The sequence below is a fragment of the Eleutherodactylus coqui genome, chromosome 4, assembly GCF_035609145.1.
Source record: "Eleutherodactylus coqui strain aEleCoq1 chromosome 4, aEleCoq1.hap1, whole genome shotgun sequence".
Lineage (NCBI taxonomy): Eukaryota > Metazoa > Chordata > Amphibia > Anura > Eleutherodactylidae > Eleutherodactylus > Eleutherodactylus coqui.
The window spans coordinates 9907559-9922802 of record NC_089840.1 but is presented as its reverse complement, the minus strand read 5'-3'; the positions used below and the strand labels follow the sequence as shown (position 1 = coordinate 9922802).

Here is a 15244-nt window from a genome sequence, read left to right as displayed (position 1 = left end):
TCCTGTGGACAAGCAACTCATATACAAAAGGGGTCAGAGGAGGATGTCAGGAATCGTTCTGACCAACAGGCTGCACAGTCAGAGGCATACAACGCTGGAGCTCCAACTAACGTGTCCGAACGCACAACTCGCTGTTTCTTAATACCAATGGTTTATAACAGCAGACGACCAGTTCCAGCGCCATGTTGGGGAGACTTCATTGTCAAGAGCGTAAAAATTGCGTCAGCGAGCCAAAAAACATCAGTTAGTCAGACGGATCCAGATTTCTGTTGCCCCGCGCCAATAGGAGGTCACAGATTGGTGCATCCTGAAGGCCAAAGGAGGGCCAACGTGTCTCTAATAAAGTGGCCGTCAGGTGACCTCATTAAATCCATCAGGATTCAGTTGTGGTGTCCAATAAAACGGTCTCTAGGGAGGGGGCACATACTTTTTATATGCAAGGTCCGGACACTTAATCTATTGGAAAATGCCAAGTAAGTAACAGCTCAGCGTATATATGAATATTTGATGTTGCATATTGTTGGCGGCGCTCTCTGCGCTGGCCGCGGCCGCCGCGCTCATCTCTCCTGGCCGCGGCCGCCGCGCTCATCTCTCCTGGCCGCGGCCGCCGCGCTCATCTCTCCTGGCCGCGGACGCCGCGCTCATCTCTCCTGGCCGCGGACGCCGCGCTCATCTCCCCTGGCCGCGGACGCCGCGCTCATCTCCCCTGGCCGCGGACGCCGCGCTCATCTCTCCTGGCCGCGGCCGCCGCGCTCATCTCTCCTGGCCGCGGCCGCCGCGCTCATCTCTCCTGGCCGCGGCCGCCGCGCTCATCTCTCCTGGCCGCGGCCGCCGCGCTCATCTCTCCCTGCAGGCGTTGCTCCTTCACGTTCTCATGTTATACATTTTATTCTGTCAGTGCAGAAAGCTTTCATGGGTTGAGTTCCCCTCCGGGGAAGCGACGCCGTCCTTTCATGCTCTTGCATCAGCAGCCTTGTCCCGGCCGCTGCCTGGCGAGAAGCTCCCTTTTAATTGAGGTCAGCCGTCCATTATCCCTCCGAGATCTTCCCTTCTAGTTTACTCCATCCCAATGACCAATTTGTGGCAGACGCTGCAAATAGCTGCACTATGGCCGCCTCGTTAGAGGGATGCCCTCGTTAGAGGGATGCCGCAGCGCTGCTTTCTTGACCTTCTGCTTTATCTCCTTCCTGCTGTTTGTTTTGTAGGTCAGGAGAAAAAAGAGACAGAAGCCGCCGAGAAAAGCGCAGTTGGTCGGCTGCCATTTTTGTTTATTTTTTCCCTTCTTTTGGCTCTCGGTGTAGCTTGGCTTTATATAAATAGTTTAGGTTTTTTCTCTTAGGTAGTTTTTTTATTTTTATTTTAGTGTTTATTCTTTCACTAGTTTGTTTGTTATAGATTTATTTTTTTTGACAAAATTTTCATTTTTTTTTTTTTTTTCTATTTATTTTTTTACTTAAGGGGTCTATCCCACAGTATTAAAGGGGTTGCACCAATATTACCAGCTGTTCCCTATCCCCACCTTGCATGCTGGCCAGCACTCTCTTCATGCTGATGTCACTGCGAGGGGAGAAGTGAACCCCCACAAAGTGACACAGGACCCCTGTTCTGCAAATCAGTGAAGGTCTTAGCGGTAAGACCTCCATCGATCGGCAAGTTACAAGGGGATAACTGGTAATTGTGGTACAATCCTTCTTAAAGGGGTTGTCTAATTGTCAAACAGATGTTTTATTATAGGTGCAAATGTGTTAAAATAACAGGAGCAGTGATATTCACCCGTCCTCACCGCCGGTGACCCAGCTCTGCAGTAACAAGACCAGCGGTACTAACCCGTTCTCAACGCCGGTGACCCAGCTCTGCAGTAACAAGACCAGCGGTACTAACCTGTCCTCTCCGCCGTTCAGCCAGCTCTGCAGTAACAAGACCAGCGGTACTAACCCGTCCTCACCGCCGGTCACCCAGCTCTGCAGTAACGAGACCAGCGGTACTAACCCGTCCCCTCCGCCGGTGACCCAGCTCTGCAGTAACAAGACCAGCGGTACTAACCCGTCCTCTCCGCCGGTGACCCAGCTCTGCAGTAACGAGACCAGCGGTACTAACCCGTCCCCTCCGCCGGTGACCCAGCTCTGCAGTAACAAGACCAGCGGTACTAACCCGTCCCCTCCGCCGGTCACCCAGCTCTGCAGTAACAAGAACAGTGGTACTAACCTGTCCCCTCCGCCGTTCAGCCAGCTCTGCAGTAACAAAGACCAGCGGTACTAACCCGTCCTCTCCGCCGGTCACCCAGCTCTGCAGTAACAAGACCAGTGGTACTAACCTGTCCCCTCCGCCGGTCACCCAGCTCTGCAGTAACAAGACCAGTGGTACTAACCTGTCCCCTCCGCCGGTCACCCAGCTCTGCAGTAACAAGACCAGTGGTACTAACCTGTCCCCTCCGCCGGTCACCCAGCTTTGCAGTAATAAGACCAGTGGTACGAACCCGTCCCCTCCGCCGGTCACCCAGCTTTGCAGTAATAAGACCAGCGGTACTAACCCGTCCCCTCCACCGGTCACCCAGCTCTGCAGTAACAAGACCAGCGGTACTAACCCGTCCTCTCCGCCGGTGACCCAGCTCTGCAGTAACGAGACCAGCGGTACTAACCCGTCCCCTCCGCCGGTCACCCAGCTCTGCAGTAACGAGACCAGCGGTACTAACCATTCCTCTCCGCTGGTCACCCAGCTCTGCAGTAACAAGACCAGCGGTACTAACCCATCCTCTCCGCCGGTCACCCAGCTCTGCAGTAACAAGACCAGCGGTACTAACCCGTCCTCTCCGCCGGTCACCCAGCTCTGCAGTAACGAGACCAGCGGTACTAACCCGTCCTCTCCGCCGGTGACTCAGCTCTGCAGTAACAAGACCGGCAGTACTAACCCGTCCCCTCCGCCGGTCACCTAGCTCTGCAGTAACAAGACCAGCGGTACTAACCCGTCCTCTCCGCCGGTCACCCAGCTCTGCAGTAACAAGACCAGCGGTACTAACCCGTCCCCTCCGCCGGTCACCTAGCTCTGCAGCCCTGCCGTCATCCTGGTCTTTGTTACGAAACAGCTACTACCTGAGCACTGTAGCTAATCGGAGGCCGCAGTGGGCCCGTGCCATTCTCCTGCTATCACTGCTCGGATGCTGGCAGCCATGGTCCCAGGTTACCAACCCACCTGATCACTGCGGCTTCTGATTGGCTGCAGTGGTCAAGTGGTTTCCATTCCATAGCAAAAACTGTGAGGACCACAGAGCCGCTGCGCTGGATCCCCAGGAGGAGAAACAGGTAAGTACTGCGGTGGTTTTGTTGTTTTAACACATTTGCTCCTATAATTAAATTGTTCTACAACTCCTTGTGACTATTATCACTCTTCATTTCAACGGGACTGCGGAGGATAGCAGAGTGGAACCGCTCGCCTATCTCTGGTAGTCCTGATTAAAGTGAATGGAGCGCTAGTGCCAGTCCATTCATGTGGAGATACTTGGGGCTTCTGTTCTGCTGATGGAGGGGCGGCCCAGTGTTTGGACTCCTACGGATCAGAAACTTATTCCCCATCTTATAAACAAGAGGATAAGTTGGGTTTTGTCATGATTGAAAGTTCTCCCTATACTCATTACAGCAGAGAAGTATCTGATCGGTGGTAGTCCAACCTCTTGGAGCCGCCACCAATCCCAAGAGCCTCCAGCATGCCATGAAGTGAGGAAAGTGGGGGCTGCACATTCATATTACCCCTCCATTCATCTCAGTGCAGCTGCAGGAGACCCCCGGTCCCCGGAGCTCGGCTGCCTCCGGCAAATGACTGGCCACCCGCCAGGACGCTCTAGAGCCCCATTCTCTTGATCAGTGAAGGTCACGATGGTCGATCGATCTCGGTCCCCCTCCCCTGTGGTTGAAGAATAACTTTCAATCTTGGCACAACCCTTCTGATTCGGTGGGACGGCCCCTTTTAATACGGTTGGCTTTTATGTGTGTTTGACCTGCTGATATGTTTTGTAGCGTTGACGTGTTTTTTTACATATTGGATGATTTCCCTTTAAATGCCTCTGTGTTCGGCGCTCCATTAGCATCATCATTCTGCGAACATTAATCCGTTACGTTCGGTCTATCGTTAAGCTGTATTTAGACCTTGTCGTTGTGTTGTCTTTGTGACGGGTTTGTTTTACAAGTGCTCTTCTGGCATCTATTAGGCCTTCCTGTGTATCTACCTATCTAAATGCCATTCTTCGTGTGCTGCAGTTAATGAATATTGTACATATTACCTGCATATTGGAACACACTGCAGGAGCATGGGTTGTGGAAGACTAGAAAAAACATCATTTTTTTTCCCAAAAAACAGCGCCCTACCTGCCCACAGGTTGCATGCGGTATTGTAGTCTGCCCCATTCATGTCCATGAGGTGGAGCTGCAAAACCAGACACAACCTGTGGACATGAGTGGCGCTGTTTGATGTTTGAATGCATCTATTACGATTCTTAAATGGACCATTATTGTAGAGTTTAAAGGGGTTGTCCAATTGTAAACTATTGATGACATATGATCAGCATTGTCTATTAGCAGTTGATCGGCAGGGTGTTGTTTTTGCCGGGGACCCTTACTGATCAGCTGTTTGCTGGTGCACTCATACATGGACGGATGGCTCCATCCCCCACTGGCCAGGCTTGGTATTGCAGACTAATGTCCCATTGAAGTAAGTGAGTACTTGGCCTGCAGTACCAAACTGGCCATCGCAGTGGGAACGGAGCTGTCTACATCCTGCAAATATTGGTTCAGTGCACAAAGCACTCGGGCAGCGAACAGCTGATCGTCAGGCATCCTGCCAATCTACTACTGATGGCCCATCGATGAGGATAGACAGTAGTTTACAACTGGACAATCCCTTTAAAATGTGCAAACTATGTTTTAGTATTCCACTTCTGTGTTGACTTTTTACTGTTAGTTCAAATCAAAAGGTGACAATGAAGCGATCTTAGATCGTACTAAGGGGTCGTACCAAGATATAAAGTTATCCCCTATCCATCCAGTAGGGGGGGTAACATGCTCAATGGAGAACCAGCTTCTGAGACCCTCCGAGGATTGAAGTCCCTTCATGAGTGGCACGGAGGTTATACATGTGTGCCGCAGCTCCGTGTATTTCAGTGGTTATGCTGAAGGTGGCTAAGGACTTGTACTAGGCACTTACTGGCAGTCCTACTGAGATGAATATAGGGATGGAGCATGTGGGACCTCCATTCATACAGGAAACCAAAGGATTGCCTCCGGTCATAAACGGATCACCTTCTCTGTATGTAGGGAATAACTTTATATTTTGGCACAACCCCTTTTAATGGTGTTTCTCAAAACTCAGAAAATAGTGGCTGTGAGGGCACAAAGCAACAAACGGAGTCCATACTTACCAGTCGGATGTCTTTTGGGTCCATCTCAGTTGCTCTGCTCCCCGCAGAACTAGGAAGTTGGGCATGTGACCTTTCAGCCAATCACAAGCTTAGCCTGTTTCTGCTGTGAACGGCCCGTGACCGGTCCAGCAACTTCGGAGTGGCGGACGCCAGAGCGACCGAGATGGACTGAACACATCCAACCAGTGAGCGTGCCTTAAGGCCAGGTTCACCGCTGCATCGTAGGTTCTGTTCGCAGCCTTGGGCGCAGATCCGGCGTAAAGTCCCAGACGAAATAGTTGGCATGCCGGAAGTCAGATGGACTCCATTAGTCAGTGAGGTCCGTTCAGCGTCCTTCGTAGCGTGCTAGTAGCTCCATATTTCGGTATTTGGCTCCGAGGACAGTGCTGAACAACGGCAACAGACCTGACCTTTGGGCGCGGGTGTGAACCTGCCTTTAGTTTATTTTTCTCCCGAAAGCCACTTTTTACTGCAGTGTTGGAAAACTCCTTAAAGGCCATTGTTGTTTTCTGTTTAGCTCCACCCCCATCCCTAAAGTTTGGTTATTTACAAGTAATTATCTCTTTATTGCTTTCAGACGGTGAAAACATGGGAAACGCAGAAAGCCAAAATGTAGAGCAAGCTTTGTACGGTAAGGAGCACCCAAGCCTGGGCCGCAAGCACACCTCCCGCTCACTCCGCATCTCCAACAAAGCCGCTCGCCGCACCAGACATGCTTCTTCTGGGAAACCGGTGCACCGTAATTCAGAGGTTAGCAACAGGTCAAGCAGCACGCCAAGCATCCCACAGTCGCTTGCAGAAAATGGCATGGAACCCTACTCTCAGGATGGCACCCTCGATGACTACGATAGCCGAGGATGGGCAGACATGGGCATGAGACCCGTGTCCTATCATACTGATTCTTCGGTCACTCCCAGTCTGAACAGCAGCACAGTCCTCACAGCCGCGTCCGAACAGAGTATGCAGGACTCTGAAGAGGGGAGAGTCTACGGGGAGGAGTCTGCCTACTACCCTGACGGAAATGGGCGTTCTCAGCTTTATTTGACCAATGGGCCCAACCTCTTGGATACTGCCAGTTTTAAGAAGAAACGCTCCAAATCCGCCGATATATGGAGGGAGGACAGCCTAGAATTTTCACTCTCGGACCTGAGCCAAGAACACTTAACCAGCACTGAGGAAATCTTATGTTCCAACGAAGAGAAGGACTGCGAAGAAACCATTCGAATCGACACGGGAGACTCTCCCACACAGCTGGACTCTTCCCAACGTGCCAACTCTTTATCAGACTTGTACCCACAGAAGAGCCAGCTGGCCACCATCAATGGCGTCCCCAGGAATAAGTTCATGATCTACTGTCGAAATTTGGTGTCTCATTCGCCGGAAACTGTCCAATACAAAACGTCGCCTGCTTCGGCCAATGAGACGCTGTCCTACATTAACTATAACACCCTCCCCTGTAGAAAGTCTCACTGTCTTTCCGAAGGTGCTACAAACTTAAAGCTCAGTCACAGTAACAGCATGCATGGACGCCGGGCGAAAACTACTCAGGTAAGAGCGGGAGTCTGTAAATCACTGCCAGTAGTAGATTATCATATGCCGGATCGGCAGGATCGTACCCCCTGTGTCTCTGAATGGACTTGTTACAATAAATCAGTTACCGTTCATCCAGTGGGCGGCTTTGCAGCTCATTCTAGTCCGGGCTGTCTGCTGCTATGTCCTTTTTGGCCCCTCCCCTTGTTTAATGATTTGGCATCTACTACTCTCGTCATTAGACAAGGGGGAGGGGCTGAAGAGAACCGAGCGGCAGATGGCCCGGCCCAGACAGAGTTGCAAAACTGACTCCACCAGCAGAATAGTGAGTGCAGCTCTGGGGTATAATACAGGATGTAACTCAGGATCAGTATAGGATAAGTAATGTATGTACACAGTGACTCCACCAGCAGAATAGTGAGTGCAGCTCTGGAGTATAATACAGGATGTAACTCAGGAGCAGTAATGTATGTACACAGTGACTCCACCAGCAGAATAGTGAGTGCAGCTCTGGAGTATAATACAGGATGGAACTCAGGATCAGTACAGGATAAGTAATGTATGTACACAGTGACTCCACCAGCAGAATAGTGAGTGCAGCTCTGGGGTATAATACAGAATGTAACTCAGGAGCAGTACAGGATAAGTAATATATGTACACAGTGACTCCACCAGCAGAATAGTGAGTGCAGCTCTGGGGTATAATACAGAATGTAACTCAGGAGCAGTAATGTATGTACCCAGTGATGCTGTGTTATGGTACTGTGCCTGGTATACATTGAAAAGGATGCAGCACTAACCCGAATGCTGTGGCCCTTCAAACAGCTGATACTGATGACGTATGCTAAGTATGGGCCAGCATCCTGCACAGCCCTCTAATGTCTTGTCTGGTCCAAATTGTGACAAGAGGAAATTATAATTTTTTAAAATTATTCTGACCTTGATGTGACCTTCCAACAAGGGGTCAAAGGTTTTTCTTCGATGGTTAATCCTGAGGGCCCACTTGGTGCCTCCGCTGAGGGGTCTCCTCCCGCTAATCTTGGCTGAGTGCTCCCATGTAATCCTGTTTGTTAGCAGACTGTCTTCTTGCGGCTCTCAGGACCCCGGCGGGATTTACACGCGTCTTAATTGGTTTAGGGTTTCTTCAGCTTCGTCTGATCTCTGATGATGGCGCTCCGGCGATGTTCTCTGTAAACGCTTCCTCTGATCTCCGTTTTCTACTGTTAAGATTCTTTAATGTTCGTTTCTTTCCTATATCTTCCATGATGACGTACAAACGCTTGTAGGCCCGAAGCCTGAGGGGGCGCTGCTGAGGCATCCTGACCTGCCCAGCGCAGGGTTGTCATGGACCTTGCTGACTGACTGCCAGTAGTAGGCGCTACGCGTTTGTGACATTGGTTGTTCGGGCTCTTATACACAAGCCAATGTCGGCATTAAATGAGCGCTGCTCTTCACGATCGGCGCTCGTTTGATTTGCCTGTGAAAGGCCAGTTAGACTCTACTTGGAGATGAGCGATCCTCCTTCCACCATTCACTTTCATTGCTCTCAGCAGCAAGTCCTTTCTGTTCACCGGGAGAGAGATAGATCGCTGTTAACCCCTTCGTGACGTGGCCTACTTTTGAAGTAAGGACGTGACAATTTTGGGGGATTTTCCTCTCCACTTCTTGAAAACCGTAACTTTTTTTATTTTCAAGTCGACGCGGCCGCATGGTGTTTTTTTTTTGCGTGGCGAGCTGCAGTTTTTGAGGCCATTTTTGGGAACATATAATGTATAATTTAAAATATTCTTTTTGTCGGGCCCTTTGTGTTTTACAGCATTTATTATTCAGTATAAGTTGCGTGATAAACTTCCTCTGCGGGTCAAAAATCCAATATTACATATTTACTTTAGGTTCCCACTTTTACACAATTTAAAAAAAAAACCCTTTGTGGGTGTGAATGAATATATATATATATAATCCACCTGAAAGTTTCTTTGTGTGTGTGTATTTAACACCTATATATTATGATGAGCTCGTATCTCCATAACTTTGTATTTCCGCCGCTGGAGCGCTGTGTGGGCCTGTTTTTTGCGTGATGAGCTGTAACTTTTATTACCATTTTGGGATTAATATGGCTTTTTTTGGTAGGTGAATTAATAAGTATTTTTGCCCGCTATGCCCATTTTAGCCCATTACGGATGTGACGTTACCAAACGTGGATTTAAAAAAAAATATTTTTAAGTAAAGAGTAGAAAATGCACCACATTTTTTTTTATTACTATTTTTTTAATGTCCTATTGGGAAACTTGTGATGCTATGATAATACATCGCAGCACTTCTGTACTGCAGTTTATTATCGCTAATAATAGTGATCATAGGCCATGACAGACCCGTACGTTATTATCTGGCGTCCAGTTACCATGGCAATCCATTGGCCTTCCACCATTACATAGTGGTGGTGGTCCAATGATGTCAGAGGGAGCTCCTTTCCTCCGTGAACCGCTTTTACATGCCACGTTCAACATTGATCAGGCATGTAAGGGGTTAACAGCAGGGATCAGTGGGCTGAGCGTCTGAGCTTGGTCCATCTTTAGGGCGTAAGTGTTCGTCCTGCCGATGGAACTGCTGCCCAGGAAGGCGTACTTTTATGCCCTGAGACACAAAGGGGTTAATGATTATTTTTCAGACTGTACAGATTGTTACCCGCCAACAGATGGGCGTTTGCTAGACGGCCGATCGTCGCCTGTTTGTACGGTCGGCGGTATTCTACCAAACGGTCGTGTACAAGCATTGGCCTTTCCATCGGGTGTGCAATCCGCTGCGACTCTAGACATTCGCTCACAAGCATTGGCCTGTCCGTCTGCCGTCTGACCTGTGGGGGCGCTGGACGCTGCATGTCCTATTCTTGACTGTGACGTGGCCCATCGGTTGGTGAATAGTCCCGCAGTCACAGCTGTAGTTTGATGTGAACGGACAACTCTAATGCATAACTTGTACAATATTCTTATTGGGCAGCGGGGCGTAGGGGTCCCCGTAAAGACCTGGAGCGCCCCCAATCGGTGTGCGCCAGTATTTATAGACGTGTACAAAGGCTTTAGATTACTACGCACCGCGTCAGCGGTTGAATGGCGCCAACAAGCAAATATTTACTAGTATTGTGCCTGTGACCCGTCGCCTTCACCTGACCTCTGTGCGCACGGACAGTGAGCCCGCTCCATCGTATGATGTCCTGTAATACAGTATAATGGCGCGGTGACGGATATTCATGCAGACTGTAAATTCTCTGCTTGCGGTAAGCGGCATGTTCATGTACTATAATGATAGTTTCTGCTGGGACTTGTAGTCCCACTATAGAGGTCCTTGCAGCATGGACTCTCCCAGGACAACTCCTGCACTAAGTTTGTATGTTCTCTCTGCCTTTATGGGTTTCTTCTTGGTGTTGAATTCGCGCCCCGTAAGAGCAGCCTGTGAAATTGGCGCTGAGGGAAAACGGACGATAAAGGGGCTTTCTCATCGCAGGGAACCCCTTACACATGGCCGCTACAGCAGGTGCCTTGTTGAGGGTTTGACCCACAGAACCCCTGGAAGGCAGCTGTTCTTGTGGGGGATGCAGCGCCTACTGCAGGGGAAGTTGTAGAATTACAGCCGGCTATTCAGAGGTCCAGACGCTCAAAAATAGAACCGACACCGCTTGGAAGTCGTGGCGCTGAAAAGCGCTGTGATCGAGCGGCTGTCTGAGCGGCTCCCATTGAAAACTATGAGAGCGGTATACCGCGATTAGGTGCTGAAAGCGCCCGGACGAAGGAGGCCTTAGGGTTATACTTGGCTGTCATCTTTAATTTCTTGCCCTTATGATAGCCATGTGCTCCGTCCTGAAGAACTAAACTGTCCCGATCCTGCCCCGGAGGGGGTAAAGCAGTCTGTTCAAACACTGGTTATGTAGAATAGGAGGGTTTGGAAGTCATCTACAAAAGTTGAGACTCCTGTAGGAACAGTTTGTGTCCAATTTCAAACCATAATTTACTTTGTGCTGCGAGCGGCCGTCCTTCATGTGTTCCCTGAAATAAGTCATTTAGTTAAAATTATAAATTCAGCAGATTTTTGTGTTTTCAGGTTAAAACTTCATGTTTTTAACTAACTTTTAAACCTTTGAGCCGTTTCACGTTATTTGCTGGACCTGAACTGTTAATGTAAAAAGTAACTGGAAAAATTGAAGTGCGCTAAAACCTTTGACTGGTAGTGGAAATAGAATTTAGTATTGCGCAGGCATAATCGCCAATCTCCGCTCGCTCATTAACATAAATGGCCATTCGCGTATGCCTGCCTGAGCAGTGGGAGGCTTTATTTACCTGCGATACGGTGTGTGACACAATCCCCGTCGGCTCCTGCGTTGTCACCCAGTTTTTCCAGGATGCTAAGAGGTTCAGGTTTGCTGTGTGTGACTTCATGGTGAGGCGGGTTTACCTCTCAGGAATCCTGGAAAGCTGGGTGATAACCCCTTTGAGAGCTGCATTGGCAGCCATGTTGGTAGTCAGCCGGCACAGAATCAGGTGACTGTCCGACCGGAATGTATAGAGCGACTGGAGGAGGTTTGGCGTTGGGTTAATATGACTCCGGAGCTGGATTCGTCCCGGTCAGACTTTACACTGCATAAGGGACTGACAAGGATGAAAACCAGGTGGGGCGGCGAGGACCTGCGGGGCGGCGAGGAAGCCAGGTTGGCCGGCAGGGAAGCCAGGTGAGCTGGCGAGGACCTGCGGGGCGGCGAGGAAGCCAGGTGAGCTGGCGAGGACCTGCGGGGCGGCGAGGAAGCCAGGTGGGCCGGCGAGGACCTGCGGGGCGGCGAGGAAGCCAGGTGGGCCGGCGAGGACCTGCGGGGCGGCGAGGAAGCCAGGTGGGCCGGCGAGGACCTGCGGGGCGGCGAGGAAGCCAGGTGGGCCGGCGAGGGGCGGCGAGGAAGCCAGGTGGGCCGGTGAGGACCTGCGGGGCGGCGAGGAAGCCAGGTGGGCCGGCGAGGACCTGCGGGGCGGCGAGGAAGCCAGGTGGGCCGGCGAGGGGCGGCGAGGAAGCCAGGTGGGCCGGCGAGGACCTGCGGGGCGGCGAGGAAGCCAGGTGGGCCGGCGAGGACCTGCGGGGCGGCGAGGAAGCCAGGTGGGCCGGCGAGGGGCGGCGAGGAAGCCAGGTGGGCCGGCGAGGACCTGCGGGGCGGCGAGGAAGCCAGGTGGGCCGGCGAGGGGCGGCGAGGAAGCCAGGTGGGCCGGCGAGGACCTGCGGGGCGGCGAGGACAGCAGGTGGGCTGGTGAGGACCTGCGGGCCGGCGAGGACAGCAGGTGGGCTGGTGAGGAAACTAGGTGGGCCAGTGAGGACCTACGGGCAGCTCTGCGCTGCCGTTCAGGTGAAGCTTGTAGGTTTCATTTCTGCTGTTTTTGCACATTGTCAGGAAATGAAGATCTGCTGTGCCGGTAGCACCGCGCCCCGCGGTCACACACACCTCGGAAGGTGGTTAGCAGGGAGGATGCGGCCCCCACCGGCTTGTTGGGGGGGCTGCCAGAAACTACATCCTTTCTCCTAACTCTCTTCTTATATAGATAGCTAGGCTTTAAGTCAGAGATGTAGTTTAGAGGGGCTGCAGAGGGCCGGCGGCGGACGGTCTTGTAGTTGGTTTTGTGTCATCGGATAAATGTTTCTAGATGGATCGGTCACACAAGTCCATACAGCCCCCCTGGGTGTTGTGATTACGGAGCCCCATAGGGGGCAGCTCGTAGTCTCTTCTGTCATGTGGTTTCCCCGATACTCTGCTTCTGGAGTTCGTCTTTGGTTTTCTGAAGTTCTAGGATGTTTTGCAACAGGCGTAAACAGTCGCCGATCCTCTGTACGACTGTATTCTGACCTGCGGATCCACATCTATTGGCGCCCAGATGTTTAGCGCCTGGTACACTGGCCGCACACATTACATAGTTGTTGGCTGGACGCTCGCTATGCCAACTGATCTCTCTACCGACTCCCTGTCACTGTGCCTAACGGCACCATAAGGCCGGGCTTACATGGGCGGATTTTGCAATTGCCATCCGTGCGGACGATCCACGGTAAAATACTGGCATTAAAAGGCATGCGTTGTTGGTTTTTCCTTAACATTTGTGGATACAAATTGCGTATTCAGTGAGTGGACGAAAAATCGCAGCATACTCTATTTTGCCGCGGAATCTGCGCAGACAGCCTCCAATGATGTCAATGGAGACATCCGACCCGCAGCCCATACGCAATTATTGTTGCTTTTTTTGCGCATGTCTGTGCATATTTGACTGTAGCTTTTTGCACATTTTGCCATGCGTCTTCGCAAAAAAAAACCCCAAAACATGCAAGCATGCTCCTTCTTGATTTCAGTGGCCAATTTAAGTTTAGAGTTCGCACCAAGACCGGACACGCTGCAAGGGGTTTTTGTGCAACTGAAATGCATGTGCAAAACAAAACGCACGTGACCGAACCCGTATGAGACCAGTCGGTTCTGTCCACTACGTATTGCACGCTCAAATGTATGAATGAGCCCTGAGGCACAAGGGGTTAATGCTGCTACTTCCGGAATATCAAGAACACATTTGTGACGTTTGAGAGTCTTGGGATATTCTGAGGGCTTTTATCCTCCATCGCGGCTCTTCGGCTTCACTAAACCAGTACGACCGGTTCTGAGAATACATAAAACCCGTAGAGATACGCCGCGGCCGGAGCTGAGATTTACCCATTGGAGGCGGCGAGTGCCTGAGAACGGGAACATGGTGCAGGCCGGGCTTCAGAGTCTGTGCCTTATTAACCCCGCTTAACTAGGACATACATAGAAGTCCTGGGATGCTAAAGGGTTAATATATAATTTATTTTCAATCTATAATTAAACTAAAATCCTAAAATCCTGCAGTTCTCACACCGACCACTAGGCCTAATAAGTCTGACACTTCCTGTTCTGTAGAAAGAACTTCTCAGCCGTCGTCTCATGATCATCACAGGCAGGATTACACTGAGAGGTAACATCTATATACAGATAACACAGGATCCATCATTCACAATAGTCACAGCTCACCTCCTCCCCTCCCTGCATAGATCACATGTCCTCAATGGTCTTTGATATAGAGGTCAGTGTCCTGTCCATTGTGCCTATGGCCCATCTGCCCCTCCTGCCCCCTCACCCCATCTACAAGTTACTGCACAGAGCGCGGTTCCTTACTGTCCTAAATCCTCTCCCTTCATATGTTAATCTAGAAGGACTATTTGATCCTCTGTGTGATGAATGAGACTCAGGGCAACAAAGAGGCCGATAAGGAGAGACTATGCGTGTTAAAGGGATTGTCCAGTTGTAAAGTGTTGAAGACTGTTTCTCTGTATAGGTAATCAATAGTAGATCGGTGAGGGTCCATTGTCCAGGACCCCCACCAAACAGCTGTTCTCTGGGCCTTATGCACTGAGCTGATTTCTGCAAGAAGCAGACAGCTCCATTCTCTGTGCAGTGGTCAAGCGTGGTATTGCAAGCAAGGTTCCCACTCACTTCAGTGTCTGCAATAAAAAGCTTGGCCACTGCAGTGAAACCGGAGCTGTCTGCTTCCTGCACAAATTGGCTCGATGCACAAGCGCAGCAGGCCAGAGAACAGCTGATCAGCGGAGGTCCCACGCAGCGCCCCCCACCAGTATATTCACAACCTATCCTGGAAATGGGCCAACAGTAGTTTACAACTGGATAACCCCTTCAATTACTCGTGATGTCGGAAAGCCTTAGAAGTAGCCGCAAGCGTGAGTGATGGAGAAAGTTCAGGTAGCAAAGAAGTATCTCCAAGAAGTGCACCAAGCAGGATGGCAACCTCTTCATGTCACCAGATGTGAAACCAGCGGGCTGCCCTGCACCCCAAAGGTACACCGCGGCGCTCCATGCAGTCGCCTTCTCACGATGAGGAGGATGGGGGCACGGGACCCCCGGTCTCCAGATCAGTGGAGGTGTCTGTGGTGAGAAGCCCACCTATCCTGTTGATGGGACATAACGTGTGATCTTGTTCCAGCCCCTGTAAGGTACCTTAACACGGGTCCGCTGCCGGGCATAGAAGCGCTCTACAGCCGCCCCACGGGCTTTCCTGCCGGTGCCTTCACTCCGGAGCGACAGTCCTTCGAAGAGTAGAGGCAGAGCGGGCTGGAGATCGCCCCGTCTGCCCGCCCACCTCCACTTACTGCAAGCAGGCAGCCGTTGATCGATATGTCGCTCAGTGCCATGTCAGCGGGCACACAGGACTGCTATTGCCCAAGTTTACTGTTTCCAGTGATGATTGGGGCAGTAATCGCCCCATATTA

At 51.1% G+C, this 15244-nt stretch overlaps 1 protein-coding gene across 8 annotated transcripts in view; it reads left to right on the top strand.

The window, feature by feature from the left end:
* TIAM1 (TIAM Rac1 associated GEF 1) overlaps positions 1–15244 on the top strand; it is a 285262-nt gene that overhangs the window by 163004 nt on the left and 107014 nt on the right. For all 8 annotated transcript variants that reach the window (XM_066599058.1, XM_066599055.1, XM_066599062.1 and 5 more), the window contains one exon: positions 5985–6955. In XM_066599058.1, the coding sequence (XP_066455155.1) occupies positions 5996–6955 (960 nt within the window). In that variant the 5' untranslated portion in view covers positions 5985–5995. The remainder of the gene's footprint in view (positions 1–5984; positions 6956–15244) is intronic.